Raw genomic sequence first — 17,046 nt, 5'->3', positions numbered from 1 at the left:
GTAGACTATGATCCCTGTCTACGGCAGAGTACGTCCACGTAACAGAGCCTTTTTTCTATAGTCCTACTTTTATGTCCACTCATTTCAGTCCCATCACAAAGAGATGAGATCCTAAACAAACTTAGCACACTCTTTATAACAACCAACTGACAAAGACCAGCCATGCCCAGTTAGGGAATGTTGGACTTAGCCTATGGGATAAAGAGGCATTGTCCTCTTGTAGAGGTTCTCCTTAGGCTACCTTTATTTAGTCTGAGTTTTCTGAATAGAGATGTTAAGACGGTTACACTTGGGGCATGTAAGGAACAGAGATCCACCTGGAAAATCCCTGACTGCTTGAATGGCAGGCCTTTGGTCCCTTTAATAAGCAGCTTGAATGGAGCATGGCTAAACCCTTATGTGTGTCTGTTCTGCACTTTTATAAACAAACCTGCAGTTTTGTCAGTGAAAACACTGACACTGCTGCAGTCAGAGTGTGCCGACTAGACTGAATTTTGAGATAAGAGAATAAAGGCAGTGTTTATTTACTCTGTTCATTTATTAGCCCATGTCCGTAAAAATATTGTTGACACACAGAAGTATAAACATGCCACAAAATGTGTTTATGTTTATTATTTTACAGATATTTGGTGGAATATTCACACAAAAATCACAACATGGCAGATACTAACACTCTTGTCAAACCTGTTGCCTGTGTCATAACACCACCATCTAGTGGTGATGGGTCATACGACTTGATGCTGTCACTGAGTAGCCTAGGCCTAAATCATGTACTGAAATGGAGCACATCAGTCTTTATGTCTTAATGTGGTATTTATGTAATTTATCTATAAATGAACTTTGAAACTTTGTCATAAATGAGATGTAGAATGTATATGAAAATATGTAAAACATGACATCCAACAAAAGGATGACTGAGGTTACTTAGAAATAGTATAAATGGACAAACAATTGTAAATAACGACCCTTAAATTGCTCATTTTAGATTTTAAAGAATAGTTTGCATTATCCCCACATTATATAAGTTGTAGAAACCCTTTCTCATGCGGATAATCCTCAGGGCAGAGTTTCAATGTTAACGGATGTGAGGGTGACGTCATCATAGATGCTGAGGCTATTGATCATGTTGAGCTCCTTGACTCTGTGCCTGAACTCCAGCAGATGGGACTTGTTCACAGCCACCTTATACTCGTTATGGCTGCAGAGGATCTTCAGCTGAAACAGTAAAGGAGAATAGTACCTTACATTTTATATAAAAAAAGGATTTTAGTTGGAAAACAGTTTGATCAGCAATTAGCAATGTGCTGTAAATCAGTGGGGGTTTTTGGTGAGGAATTACATCTTATGCTAGGTAACTGGTGGCGTATTACCTTTGTTTGGGGTGTGTTTAACATTCTCATTTATTTTTAAATATCATACTGGCTTCTTAATTTAGACAAATTTCTGTAATTGATAGTTGGACTGTATCAAGTATAACTGGGTCTAGTATATCACTTCCAAAAGAATATTATTTTAGGTCACCTCACTTCTCTCACCTCAAAAGGTTGCCCAGCAACAAAAGGGAATCTAGGACAGTCTCTCTCTTCTTTGCCCCACTGACTTCCAATCAAGGAGTTCCTCACAATCACTTTCTTCCCATACTCATCGAATCTTGGGTTGAAGTGGAAAGCAATATCCTTTCCTTTGCCCAGGTTTACTGTAATCCTGTTGTGAAAGACATGAGTGGGGATAAGGAGGAAGATTAGATATGAAGTAAATATAATGCAATGAAGATGATATGCAAAGCCCAAGGATAACATGGTACTTCGGAAACACAACAACCAAAGAATCAGAAAGCACCCTGAAGATTGCTTATTGTGTAGAATGCACTGAGATGTGTTTAGATTTAAATATTTATGGTCAATTGGTTCAGACATGTCAGTCCTAATGTTTGGCTGGTATCTACTTCATTGATGATTGTGTGTGTGTGTGTGTGGGGGGGGGACCGACAGTTCTGTGGGGATGCTCTATCTGTGTCTCTCAAGCTCTACTGATTAAAGGTACAGTCCATCAGACAGCTGATTAAAGGCACAATATGATTCTGGTGAAAGGTCTTTGTCTTTCTGCTTTTTCAAGAGTATCCCTGTCTTATTATTAGGCTATGTGCAGGCTGCACTTGTTTCCTTCCTGACTGTTGTTGATAAGGTGCTCCAGACACAGATTATGTGTTAAGCAAATTAATTACACTGTCAAGAATGTTTTTTTCCCCCCAGGATTATGCCATTCCTCAATTCAGAGGTTGATTGCCGTTTCAGAGGGGAAACTAATATTTTGGCTATATAACATGGTTAGCATAAGCATCAGTGATTAGTTTAATTAAAGGCCTTCCAATGAGCTGATACATATTAGGCTATGCTCAATGAGTTTGTCAATGCATACAATAACAAACAACAACAACAACAACAAATAATTTCAAGGGTTTTAGGAAAGGATGAGGGAAGAAGAAATCTCTATGGCTTTATTTTCTTTTATCAGAGTTGATAAAACAGTCTTTAGTTATTACAGTAAGAGAACTACTAGGTAACAGTTCTAACCATTCATAAATTCATATTATGTGTCTGTCAGCAATAATTCATCTGTCATCAGTTAGTTAAATAATAGTAGCCTAGTAAGGCATAACAAATAAACCTTTAATCAATAATTCTCAGCATCAGTGCTATGAATATACTCACCTTTTGGCTTGGGGCTTGGCATTTCCAGTGATGGTGATGAGCATTTTGTCATACACACCGCTCGGCAAAGTCTGGTCATATGGCACAGTCTATCAAGGGAGATATGAACCAGACTAATTGAGACTGAAACAGCAACACTGTTTAAAACGAACAATAAAATGGGTAGTTTAAATTAAATTGACTTTGATTCGAGTTCAAAATAACTGAATAGAAAAACAGCAATGCCATTTTCCCTGGATTGTGTTGATATACAGTAGGACGCTGTGAAACGATTTAACTGATTGACAGACCTCCTCTTATGAGGTGGTGTATTGCTCATCCACTGCCCTGTCTGTGAGTCTGTGGAGTGTCCTTCCTTACCAGTGGTCTCTGCGGTAACACCTGAGGAGCGGTGGGAGGACTTGGGCCTGGCCAGGCAGGTGCATTCGGCTGCGCAGGCCAGGTTGGCTGGCTGGGTTGGTTTGGCTGGCCAGGCCAGGTAGGCTGGCTGGGTTGGTTTGGCTGACCAGGCCAAGTAGGCTGGCTGGGTTGGTTTGGTTGACCAGGCCAAGTGGGCTGGCCTGGTTGGTTTGGCTGTCCGGGCCATGTTGGCTGGCTGGGTTGCCCGGGCCAGGTGGGGTTGCTGGGTTGGCCTGGCTGGTTTGGTTGCCCGGGCCAGAGGGGTCCTCCGGACTGCTGCTGGTTGTTCTGGCCGGGCCAAGGGCCACCTAGTGCATCTGAAAGCTATCGGAGACAGCAAGGGGTGCAAATAGAAAGAGAATGCCACAAAAAAATGACATGGACACTAAGCACATTTCTATGTCTAGTATACTGCACAGCAAAATGCTTGATACATATCAGAAGCTTCATAGAGGGTTTACTCACATCCATGTCACCTGCCAATTAAACAGAGAAAAAGAGGATTATGAGAATGATGTTTTACTAAGGTTTAGGCTATGTCTACATCACATCTTCATTTGACTTGATACTGGGAGTTGCACTGTCTCTGCGGGATTCCCATGATCATGAGTCAGAGTGGAATATTTCAACTCCACCCAAACTGAGTGAGAGAGAGGTGGAGAGAGAGAGAGAGAGCGAGCCTGGTGCTAACGGAGCAGACAAACGCATGAATTTCACAATGTCTATACTCTCTAACAGTGAAATTTTAGATTGTGTTACATAACTCTATGCAACGATTTCCTGTTAATAAGTTCAAGATGTATACAGTGTTTAAGTAAACAATGATGAAAAGGGATGCATGTGTAAATATGACTTGGCATCTCATGCAGAAAATGGTGGTGAATCTTCATAGCTTTGTTGAGCTATTAATTTAAGCTCAAGGGAATACATGTTTTAAAAACAAGTAGGCTTTTCATATTCCCCATGCAGCAAACAAAGATATAAAAACAAAGAAAGCAGTATGAAAAGCGATGGCAATCAAATTATGTATTAGTCACAAACAACTCAATCTTTCCTCGGACATAACAGCACACTATATAGACAATATACACAAACGACTCAGTAGTTCCCAGGAAAGGTTGAATAGTTCTGTACAGCGCCATAGTTCTATCTCATCCGTTCCTCAGTTGTATCACTTCCTATATTTTAACGGTCTTATAAACATGGCTACCATACTTCCTGTATCTCTGACAAGTATCCTGTGAGGCAGATAGCAGCTATCAGCTAATGTTCTTGTCCTAGAGAATGGCTGTCCTGTGAATAAAGTTTTGCCTCAGATGCCACTGACATGGAACTACCGCAGCCTTACCTGGTCTTTAATGTGGAAGTCCTGTACGTGTTCTCCTCAGGTGGCAGACACAGACAGAAAGAAATTTAGGGTGGGGCTGTCTTATACACTCGGACTCCCTAAACTCAATGCCACCGCCCCTTGCCTTAACTGTTTTACATAATATGTACCTTTCCCTGCTAAAGTGCCCTTGAAAGGCCACACCCCTGTAGGTGCACCAGCAAACAGCACACCTATCTGTGTCAGAATACACAGGACATGTTGGGCCAACACAAAACATGTCATCGTGCAAGATAACAGTAGTTGCTAAAAGACAATTCTCGATTCCTTGAGTGAGGGGAACTTATGGAAGATTTTGTATGGAAGTGTACCTTTGCACCGAGAAAGTAAGTTGGAAAAAACCTTGGGAGTGGGGTAACTAACATCATATACACAGTATATCTTCCCATTTCAACTAGCAGTAAGATAGTGTAACTGGGTGTGGTTGTGGGGAACAGAAGAATGCAGTCAGGCATGCCTTAAGCACCCCTTTTGTACACATTCTCACGCAAACAACAGACGTCCTGACATTCACAGGGTAGAGTTGCCATGACAACTAGGTAAGGTCTGAGTTTGAAAGCATGTCCCATTGTCTCATAGCAACCACTATGTTTTCACCAAAGATCTTAGAGTGTAGCCAAAGATTCTAGAACAGACTAGAATCTTTGAGTGTAGCGCTCAAAGATCTTTGGTTTTCACTCAAGTGTCCACTGACCATATCTTTTTGACAAACACAGAAGCAGACAGTTGAAAATGTGATGTCAGTGATGGTTTCTTAATCCTAAGTCAGAAATGGTTTCTAAATGACTGTTACTCACCTCACAGAGAGTTGAGGTTTAGATAATTATTGTGGAATATGACACTTGTGTGTGTGTTATTCCCTATTGGAAAGCAAACATATTTCATGAATAGCCAAGATGACTGGAAATTGATAGGGAAAATTCTTGTTATACAGAAAAAGTCTTTCCCTCTGAGTCAATAAAAGCACACACCTTATGCATTCCATATGGATATTTTTGAAGAATGAGTCAAGAACTCATTTTTTGTCCCTTCAGATAACATAGAACAACATGATGAATTTGTCTGTTTGAGAAAATTGTAAAGCGTCACAATCACAGTCAGTTGCTAACCTGATGAATGTTATTTACCAGAGTATTACGTAAAATGTACACATAGGCAGTTACAGTTAGTCAAATATTAGCCTATGATCTCCTCCCCACCCAGTTACATTTACAAGTATTTAGTAGTTAAATACAGAACTGTATTTTTCTCCATCCGTAAAGACTATTAAGAGTTTTATTACAGTGCATGCAAATGCATTGTAGTTATCCCTACATTACAGTACATACAAATGTAGTGTACTGTTATCCCTAGGCTTCTTATTCTTCTGTTTCTTGTCATTTTTGTTCTTCCAACCAATGTTCAAACCATTTTATGTTAACTTTGTGCAAACATTGTTGCATAGATCTTGGCAAAGACATTTGGGCAATGTATTTTTCATTTTTGTTAACAAGAAAAAACAAGAACAAAAACAAGAACAAAATATTAACAAAAACAAGTTTTTTCCCCCCCCATAGACTTTGTCATCAAAGCAACCAACACGATATATTAGCAACCAACCAACCTGATTATCGTAGCAGCCAGAATTGCAAACACTATATTGATCATAGCAACCACCATGTCTACCCCAGCAATACCCTAACAACAATCTCAATTACCCTAACAACAACCTAGCAAGCGATTACATCAACGTTTTTTGGTATATCCAGTTTTTAATATTTTTTTTCTCTAAGTGTTTACAACTTAGTGTTAACTAATAATTGGGTAACACTCCATAATAAGGTGCCATAATAAATAGCAAACTAGTAATTACCTAACCCTTTGTTAATATTTGTTCATTGATACTAAAATATCTTTTTGCCACAAGTTAATAGTTTTTTCAACATTAATGAAATATTAGTTGTTTGCATAAAATCTGTATGTTAATGTTTTAACAAATCTATTAACTAATATTGCCCTACACACATGTGTTAATAGTTAACTAAATGTCTTTTTGGCACTAATTAACTGTTACTTCTTACATCATTTAAATGTTAAATGTTTATTTACAAACTATATGTTAACAGAAAAGTTAATGACTTATTATTATTTAACTAATTGTTATTAAACTGTGCTTCTGACTATCCCAATATGAACCACTCCACATAGGACCCTTACAATAGATAGATACTTTATTGATCCCCAAGGGGAAATTCAAGAAAAAAACACGGAGCTACCTTGACATGCTGCCACTCTTGTCGGCGCCGGAACCGCTTGCAATAAAGTTGGTTAAGCTTAATTAATATATTAGTAGTATATAGCTATAAGCGTGGGGCCCCTTATAATAAAGTTGGTTAAGCTTAATTAATATATTAGTAATATATAACTATCAGTATGGGGGACCCTTATAATAAAGTTGGTTAAGCTTAATTAATATATTAGTAGTATATAACTATCGGTATGGGGGACCCTTATAATAAGTTGGTTAAGCTTTATTAATATATTAGTAATATATAACTATTAGTCAGACGGTGAAGGGACTGAGACCAAAACTGGCTTATCACATTTATTCCTTTAGGAAAAGTTCAAACAAAACATGCCTTCAGGCACTGGCATACATAAAACAGCATCTGCACAAGCAAAATAAAAAAGAAGTAGTTGAATGGGCTATATTACATGCATCATTCCTATACCATCACTGTCAGCCCTACTAGCAAGGGAGACATGCGACATGGAATGTTAAGGTGCACAGAACGACAGTTAATTAATATTCTGAGACTCACTAGTCACGTAGGCCTACTGTAAGACTCAGTGTGTATGAACTCTTGGTCATAATGAAAACATTAATAAACGTTCTCTAAGTTGCTAGAATTGCACCCAAATCCTAACAATAGTGCAATTTTGTGCAAACAACTAATATTTAATTAATAATGATAACAATACAGGTGGTATATTGAAGTTTTCAACTTAAACAACATTTTACAGTTACAAAATTAAAACAAAGTGGGGAGTGCTTTATACAGTCAACCTACCCAATGCAAAGCATACCGCTTCTGATCGGCTATTGCAACAATACAAGGACCAAACGCAGCAGAGCTGCAGTATACCGTTTCTCCAAAGGGGGCTCCAAAACACCAATCTCAATAAAGCTGCTTAATTACGTCGAAAATCACATACAAACACTAAACTACATTTCTAACTCTGGTACACCCACCTCACCTGAATTTTACCAAATTCGAGCAGCAACCAAATAGTACTTCCAAAGGCAAAGAGTACACTACTTTCAAACACTAGACAGAGGGTCACCAATTACAGGACAGCCAACCACAAAGGTATCCAATAAGGATGAAGTGGAAGAAAAGGTGCGCAAACTCTCACACAACCAACCACTGGCAGTAGGGTGCCTTATACACCTCACAAGACCATAAAGCCATAAACCATAAATTCTATAAATTCTCCACAAAGCTAATTAGAAAAGCTAGATAAATAATAATATGTCATTAACTTTTATATTTGCATAGTCGTTTTTTTTTTAATAAACATTTAACATTTAAGAAATAACTGTTAATTAGTGCCAAAAAGACATTTAGTTAACTATTAACAAATATTAATACAATATTAGTTAATACATTTGTTCAAACATACAGATTTTGTGCAAACAACTAATATTTAATTAATGATGAAAAAACTATTAACTTGTGGCAAATAGATATTTTAGTAACAATTAACAAATATTAACAAAGGGTTAGGTAATTACTAGTTTGCTATTTATTATGGCACCTTATTATGGAGTGTTACCAATAATTGTTGCAAACTGGTACTACGAACAAAATATTAGTGCATTCCTGGATCTACATCCTTATGCATGCTTCCTGCCAGGACTTTAACGGGCTTTTCCCAAATCACGGAAGTAACGTCGACGCAGCGGTATAGTAGCAGATAATCAGGCAAGTGTTATTTAAATAAACTCCTGGTGTATTTACAAACTTGTCAATGCCTCGTTTTATGAGTAAAGAACATAGTTGTACTACTGTAGAAGTTTCGTACCATTTAGGGCATTATTAGTGGGGTAATTTACGAGATAAAAGTTGGTACCATTACGACTGCAGAAACTCGTTTCTGACAGCGCTACTCGACCAGGGTTCGACCAAGGGAAAACAGGTTCTGGGAGGGTGTTTGGCTCGGGGTCATGGTGCAAAGGACCCTAGGGTGAAATTACTCCGAACCATCGCTTTAAATTCCCAGAGAGATAGATTCTTTGCGCTGTTGGTTGGGGACTTCCTGCAGTGGCAGATCTAACAATCAAGCCATACTATACAACATTGTTATTTACATTGAACATTTACATTTGGGTTTATATACTAGCACTTTGGATAATTATTAGATATTAGTCTATTATTAGGATTTTTATGTAGATTATATAACTGCTTTGAACTGTTCATTTGTGGTGATAATGTTTATTGTTATTGTTGTTCGTGGCAAGCATCTACCAACAACCATAACCATAACCACAACTTTGGATTTTTACATCTGAGGGTAAACCCATGTTAAATAAATGAATGTTCATGTATGACTGAATGCATGGATGCTTATGGAAGTAGGAATGACTGTTTGTAAGGTATACGTATGTAAGTATACCATTCTCTATAAGTATAGAGATAAGTATAGAGAATGGTAATTTTGCAATTTGCACAGCTCTTTGAGTTGCCTAAATGTTTTATTGTCTTGTAATTGTTTTAACCCTGTGCTTGTTTGTGTCTCTGTTGTAACTCTTGCAGCAATTTCTCTCAGCGTCCAAAACAAATTTCTCCTTGGGGAAACAAATAAAGATACTTTGACTTTGATTTTGATGTTGTTAAACTCAGCATCGTGACCCACCGTCTCAAATCTTGACAAGTCTTAAACCTTGGCCAAATAACCTTGATCTGACCCTGGGCATTGGTGTGAAAGAGGTATTGAAGACAGAGTGAGAGAGGTTGTGTGCTTGAAATGGCTGATGAGGATCCTGAGAGTTTACAGCACAAAAGCGCCACCAAGAGGACAATTCCATGAACACATGTACAATGGAGATAGCAAATTTGTGTTGCAATCCACCAAACATGAAGCTAATTATAAATGTATGTTAACACAACATAACGAACACATAAAGAACATACATCAATACATATGCCAAATGCAACATGATACATTAGAGTGATGTCTACTTAATTTTCCTGAAATGGCTTTATTTATTAGCGAAATAAAAATAAATAAATAAATAAATAAAAAAATCGGTTTATATAATATAGTTTTTTTTTTTTTTTTCTTTTTCGCATGTCCAAATTTCCGTCAAGGATTCCCGGGACACTGAAAGACCGGGGTAGACGAAACTTGGTGGGCATGTAACCCCACATGGATAGCATGGAACCATCGTTTTTCTGTTGATCTGTAGCCCCCCGCTGGACTGCACCCCCCGAAAGGAGGGTAGGGCAGACACAGTTTTCTGTGAATATCTCGAGAACCGTAAGGTTTAGGAGGACCATTTTTTTTTTGTATGTTGATCTCAAGGGGCCATGTCAACCCATTCCATAACCACTCATTTCATGTATAGCGCCACCTAGTTAAACACAAAAAAGTAAAAATGAGGTGTTGTAATCGCAGGTATCTGTGACCTAACATAGTCAAAACTGCACGAAATTGGAAGTGTAGGATCATTATGACATCCTTTGAATGCACGCCAAGTTTCGTGGAATTCCGTTCATGGGGGGCCACACAATAAATTAATTTATGTTACTATACACCAACTGGCCTGTAGGTGGCCGGAGACAGTTTTCTGTGAATATCTCGAGAACCGTAGGGCCTAGGAGGTCCACCTTTTTTTTGTATGTTGGTCTTAAGGGGGCATGTCAACTCATCCCATTACCACTTATTTCATGTATAGCGCCACCTAGTTAAAAATTAAAAAGCAAAAAATGAGGTGTTTTCATCACAATATCTCTGGCTGACATGGTCAAAACTGCACGAAATTGAAAGTGTAGGATCATTATGACACCCTCCGAATGCATGCCAAGTTTTGTGAACTTTCGTTCATGGGGGGCCTTACAATAAAATAATTTATGTGTACATTTAGTGACCGTACACCAACAAGGATTCCTGGGACACTGAAAGTACACGAAACTTGGTGGGCATGTAACCCCACATGGATAGCATGGAACCATCGCTTTTCGTTTTGATCTGTAGCCCCCCCGCTGTACTGGACCCCCCGAAAGGAGGGTAGGGCAGACACAGTTTTCTGTGAATATCTTGAGAACCGTAGGGCCTAGGATGACCAATTTTTTCCGTATGTTTGCCTCCAGGGGTCACGTTAACCCATTCCATGTGCACACATGTGCATAAACAGACACGGACACACATACATTCACAGTAATCATACGTATGACACATACTCACACAGTAGACATATGTACGCATGCATGCACATGCACAAACACACATACGCAGGTAAACACACAAGCACGCACACACACACACACACACACACCCACACACATAAACATAAACATGTACACGCACATATGCACACAATTCAAGAATTTCTCAGAATTATGAACAGGCAAGATGGGGGTGGGGTTGTATAAAATGAATTTTACATGTGAAATCTATGAACTAATCATGTTTTGGTGGTCTAGCAGATACCAGTGAGAATTGAGTGTGGATAATGCAATTTAGTGAGACAGTTAGAATCATATAGGCCTTTCAGCGTGATTTATTTTTGTGGAAAAAATGTGCTGGACTGGGCGGCGGTCATATTTTGTACCGTTCGGCGGTACATCTAGTTTACATCTTGGTTTAACATTTCGCTTTCATATACCATGTATGGCATGGCATACAGTACATACATGTCATTTAATACATCTGGTGTAGTCAAAGTGACATGCACCTGCAGTTTCAAGTATTCAGTAAGTGTATTGTTAGGGGTAAATAAGTGTGTTTGTTTCAGACTGTGATATACAGGTAGGCTGAAAGACAGACAAACCCTAACACTGACTTATGGAGTGTTATTTCAGATACATCTTCATGATGCAATGCTAGGGCACATCATCAGTGATGTTACCTGAGGTCTTTGGGTGTTTCGGGTCTTTCAAACATCATACACCCTCACTCAGGCAACCTGACCGAGGCTGATCAAACTCCGGCCTGTGCCCTAGCAGCTACCCACGGATTTGCCCTCTTCAGCCAGAGCCATCTCGACGCTTTCTCTGCTGCGTCTGTGGTGGTGGTAATGGCTCTCCTTTGTCTCTCTCCCATTATGCCAAGTGCGGTGTATGCCCTGCATAGTGACTGGCCTGCAAAGCCTCGACACCCAATCTCCACGGGCCAACACTTGGCTCTCCAGCCTCTGCTCTGGCAACTAGCCTACAGCTCCTCATACTTCTTCCTCTTCTGCTTATGGGCCTCCTCCATCCGTTCCTCCCATGGCACGGTGAGCTCGAGCATGAGGACCTGCTTTGATGAGTCGGACCACAGAAAGATGTCTGGTCGCAACCTCGTCTCTGTGATGTGGCATGGAAAGCGCAGCTGTCTGCCTCTGCCTCCATCCTCCAGTCCTGTGTGGTGAAGAACAGCACCGTTGTCTTCTGATATTGTTTTGCATTTTCTCCCTCTTTGACAAAGTAGATGGTGTTCTTGACTGGCCCTGTCTTCCTGCAGATTGTCTCTGCAATCGGCCATCGGACCTGGTCATGCCGCCACCGATAGCGGCCATCGGAGAGGGCTCTTGGGCAGCAGCTCAGGATGTGTTCCAGGGAGGCAGTTTTTCCACAGAGGATGCAGGCTGTCGTTCTGTGAGGCCCCAGTGGTGCAAATTGGATGGACTAGGAAGGATGTCATAAACAGCTTGATGCTGTGTGGATGCATCTTCCAGAGATCATTCCACTTGACCTTGCGCTCCATCATTTGCTCACATTTGGTCCAGGCACCTTGTTGTCTCATCGCTACTTCCAGGCTTCCAAAGGCCAGCTCTTCCCAACACTTTGTGGCGCAACTGCGCCTCAGCTCCTTCCACTACGGCCTCTGCTCTCCATTTTCTTCCTGTTCACACTGCTACTCTTGTCCCGGAAACCTTCGGGTCTGAAGATTCCCGGTACTGCAGCATTTCTCTTACTCACAAGACCTTGAACTCCTCCTCAATTGATTTGAGGGGGAGCCTCAGTTTGCAGCTGTTCCCATACAGAGCAATGCTGCTGATGTTTCTCAGTAGTCCCAGCCATCTTTTCAGGAACCAGCTGACCACCCTCTCCAGTTCAGCGACCGTAGAAATTGGGAATTCATAGAGCAGCAGTGGCCAGAGGATCCTTGGTAGTATGCCGTGCTGGTATATCCATGCTTTGAATCGCCCTGGGAGGCCAGTCCTGTCGACCTCGTTTTTAACCATTGCTCACACTCCCCACAGGTTTTTCTGATTGCTGCCTTGTCCCTGACTGGCTTCAAATGTTTTCCCGAGGCTTTTTTAAAAAAGTGTAATTGCACCTCATTTGCCACTAGATGGGGCACTAGGCCTGTTTGATGCCATGACGCTTCACAAGACATTCTTTAAAAATTGTTTTTTTTGTTGCACTAAAAATCATGTAATGCAATTGCTCCCTCACTCAGCAGACAATTTCAACATTTCTTCCAAATATCATAGATCACAATTAAACTGTGGCATAAAGTCATAGTCTCTTGAAGGTTTCCATTCTCTCAGTGATACATGCAAATTGTATCTGAATGTGTATAGTGCTGAAGACACTTTACATATACATCACTAATTACCATGCATAAACATAGCCTAACTAACACACTAGAACAAATTAAATGGTCTAGTGAATCTTTGTGGCAGACACATCCTTGTCTTGCAGTGGTGTTAAGCAGCGGCTATGTAGGACAATGGATGGTATATCAACAGCTTAAACAATAGCAGAGCTGTAGAACAATAGAATGTCATTACGCAGATTATTTACCCTGTAAAGCCCTCGACCTATACAGAACCATTCACTAAACAGCCCAAATCCTGATGAATGATGCCCCAGACCAGAGCTGTAATCTTAGGGGTGTCTGATCAACCCCCACCCTCCCACCCACCATACCATACTGTCTTTATTTACTATTCAGTGTCTGCACTAACTACACACACACACACACACGCACACACACACACACACACACACACACACACACACACACACACAAACGTATATCACACAGATGCACACACACATACACAAACGTATATCACACAGACGCACACAGATACACATGGCATGCTCACACCCACTCACAAATTCACCACCACACACAGCAGGGAGTGAAGAAGATAGTTCTTGACACTGGCCAAGGATAGACTGAAGACAAGAAGACAAAGGTGTTTAAGTTCTTTTAATTACAATGTCTATGTTTGGTGCCTGTTCTTTGGGGCACTCAGTCCTTATTCTAATATTAGAGAGAGGGAGAGAGAGAGAGAGAGAGAGAGAGATAATGATTCTAAGAGTCTAGTTTGGTTTAGTTTGAATTATGGAAGAGACAGGAATGATTCTTTACAAAACATTTTCATGATACACATTCACTCTATTTTCTTTTCCCCTTGCTCATTCACACACACACACACACACACTCACACACATTCATGCACACACACATACACACACACACACACACAAACGCGTACTCAAACTTAAACACGCAAATGTACCATGGATCATAGATTAATGACTTGTTTCACAGCCGGCATATTGACCTTTGGTTGAACTGCTCCTCCATATACCATATGGGACTTTTGGAACAGTGCAGCGTGTTCATTTAGCCATTCAGAAGTTCAAGGCGAGAATGCAGCGCGCACCTTCACGGCTAACACCGCGGCTCACCTCTCTTCCTCTCCCCCAAAATCCCTTTTATCAGCAGAGCAGGGCAGCCCATATCTCATGCTGTCTCGAGACGGTTCTCTTCTACCTTCAGCTGGGGTACTGTGGATTTGCTCCAGATAGCATAGCATGTAATCTGTAAAAGAGATTGATGCAGTCTGGGAATGGTACGCCGTATAGTCTTATGGACTCTGTCAGAGCCCCTTGTCATAGCAGGAAAGTGCACAGCCAGCAATGGGGGCTCGTTTATGCAGGGAAAACTCCAACTAGTTTGGCCGCACAGCTTGAATGCTTTGCCTGCACCAGTAGGCAACTTTTCACGATGGAACAGCGTCCTGTTGTAAATGCAACACACAAGCTTGTGGCGTATTCTGTGACTAGTCTGGAGATGTTGAAATTTGCAGGGTTTGTGTATATAATAAAACTGCATTTTTTTGCTGGATATATTTCACATAACACAAATAATGGTCAATTAACTGGAATTTTCTGTAGAATTGCATGGGGAATATCAACATGTTTATTTATCATAATGTGACTGGCTGCATATTTTCATTTTGCTGGGTCTGCACACAAAGGCACAACAAACTCCCACTAATTGTTTTGTGAGATCTCCAGCTATCTGCCCCAGAGGAATCAAAACAAAAAACAATCTCTTCATTTCCATCTCCTTTGCTCAGATTGGGGACCCGATAAACTACGGGCCTCATGAGAGCGTCTGAGGGGTCAGGGGCACAGACTACTGCTTCACTCTCTCTTTTCTCTTTTGCTTTCCTTCCTTTTCTGTCTTCTCTCTCGACTCTCTCTAATCTCAGAATCTCTCTTGCTATCTCTATCTAGTTGTCAATGTCTGTCTAATGTCTATTTTGGCTCTCTTGCTGGACTTTGCTTTCTCTCTCTCTCTCTCTCTCTCTCTCTCTGTTTCTCAACTGTACTGTCTCCCTTGCTATCTCTATCTGGTTCTGCATGTCTCCTTTACAAACTCTCTTTCTCTCCGTCCTTCTCTCTCTCTCTCCCTCTCTCTCACTCTGTGTCTCTCCTCTGGATTGCACAAAAGCTCCTTGTATACATCTCGCCCTGCTCCTGCAACCACTGCTTTCACTGCTCTGCCGCACCCTGGAATTCCACCATGTTTTGCTTGGAGGTCATTCAAGGGAGTCACGTATCCCATAGGTCATCATCATCCCGATTCGCTCCTGCTGCTGTCTGCTCAAACAGGAAGTGCATCTTGAGCCCCCCACCCCATCCCCCTACCCCTCAACTCTGGAGATAGAAGTCCCAAATATCTGTTATCCCACAACTTAACCCTTTCAGCATTTTACAATCTCACAGTCAAAAAGGCTTCACTCTTAGCCAGGAGTAACTAATAGAAAAGTTATAGGTCCAATTCTAGCAGTGCATCCATCCAGATAGCTGTGTTCACCTTGCTCAAGGTCACAGAGAGACAAAAGCATTAGCTAAATGGCTAAATTGAAATGTTCATTGAACTGCTGGGTGTATAAATCCATACATTCCAGCTGAAAGCCTCATTACGTTCCAGTCTTTTATTCTCTGTAATGTTAGAACAGCATTCATCTGGCCTGGTCGCAGTCGAGGAGCGCCAATACTAAGAGAGATGAATGGAGATCGTAATAGAGATTGCCGGGTTAATAATAAAGGCATTCTCCTCCCTAGCAGTCCTTCTTGATGGGATAGCTTTTCTCTGCCCGCGAAAGATAGCGAGATATAATTTTTGTGGATCGCTGCTCATTTCATCAGGAGAGAGAGAAAAAAAAAGTCCTAACCAGAAAACCTCAGAGGTTAAGCATACGACAGAGGCTTATTCAAGTGCTTCAGTGGTTTAGCCAGTTCTGCGCTTTCCTGTTGGCAGCCCATGGCTGTAATGGCAAAAGCAGCCTGCGTAGCATAGAGTCCGCGTTGGAGCACAGCAAGAGGCAGACCAAGGGTGCATGATGAAACGAAGAAGGACTTTATGTAGCTGAGGAGACCAAGATTAACAAACAGCAAGGTCAGACGCTGCAGCCGCCACTGGCGCGCGCCAATTAGCCATTCCTGGGGCCGCAGATCGCACTGAATTATTCACTCGTCGGGCATTCACCTCGACCACTCTGACGCATAAATATTTTTGCCTTCAGTGTCGAGGTCAGCAGAGTCCCACAGTCTACAGGACAACGACTCGTCAACAGAGGATTTACTGTCACTTAAACAGAGGATAAAAACTAAACTGAGTGCCAGATACAGCATTAGCAAAAAAAAAACAAAAACAGGGAAATCCTTTATTGTTTCATTAGCTAACGAATGAAATAGCTAACAAATGAAATAACAGACCTAATGGCAGGAAGTGGGGTATCTAGGAAACTGATTTACAGTCATCTGCAACTATCTCTGTTCCCAAAAGGTTAATGTATCAAAGTGAATAAGACAGACTGACTGACATGGCATAGTTTTATAGGCCTACTTATGAACATACAGAGAGAGAGAGATTAAAAATTAAGAGAGAGAGAGAGATTTACTTCCATATAACCTCTGCCTTCCTTCTAGTAGGTTAGTGTGTGAGTGTGGGGGTTGTGAGGGAGGGAGACCTCACCTCATTTCTACATGTGACAGCAGAAACATACAGTGACAAACTGCCCTGGGCCCCTCCTGAGGCCTCTCCACA

The 17,046-nt window shown here is 40.9% G+C and overlaps 1 protein-coding gene across 3 annotated transcripts; it reads right to left on the bottom strand.

Annotated features, from left to right (window-relative positions):
* Positions 1-579: 579 nt before the first annotated feature.
* Positions 580-4,571, bottom strand: lgals3b (lectin, galactoside binding soluble 3b). Of its 3 annotated transcripts, XM_042072105.1 has the most exons (7): positions 4,459-4,571; positions 3,576-3,586; positions 3,254-3,434; positions 3,072-3,199; positions 2,712-2,800; positions 1,536-1,704; positions 580-1,215 (listed from the first exon to the last, which is right to left on the bottom strand). In XM_042072105.1, exons 2-7 carry the CDS (start codon positions 3,579-3,581, stop codon positions 1,057-1,059), a joined length of 732 nt encoding a protein of 243 aa, XP_041928039.1. In that variant the 5' UTR covers positions 3,582-3,586; positions 4,459-4,571; the 3' UTR covers positions 580-1,056. The 3 variants fall into 3 exon arrangements, with proteins under 3 accessions (XP_041928039.1, XP_041928038.1, XP_041928040.1); XM_042072104.1 differs by having other exon boundaries at positions 3,072-3,434; XM_042072106.1 differs by lacking the exons at positions 3,576-3,586; positions 4,459-4,571 and having other exon boundaries at positions 3,072-3,198; positions 3,254-3,428.
* Between the last annotated feature and the right edge of the window lie 12,475 nt (positions 4,572-17,046).

Source organism: Alosa sapidissima, chromosome 19, assembly GCF_018492685.1.
Source record: "Alosa sapidissima isolate fAloSap1 chromosome 19, fAloSap1.pri, whole genome shotgun sequence".
Lineage (NCBI taxonomy): Eukaryota > Metazoa > Chordata > Actinopteri > Clupeiformes > Clupeidae > Alosa > Alosa sapidissima.
The sequence above is the reverse complement of the archived record's forward strand: the minus strand, read 5'-3'. Positions and strand labels throughout refer to the sequence as shown.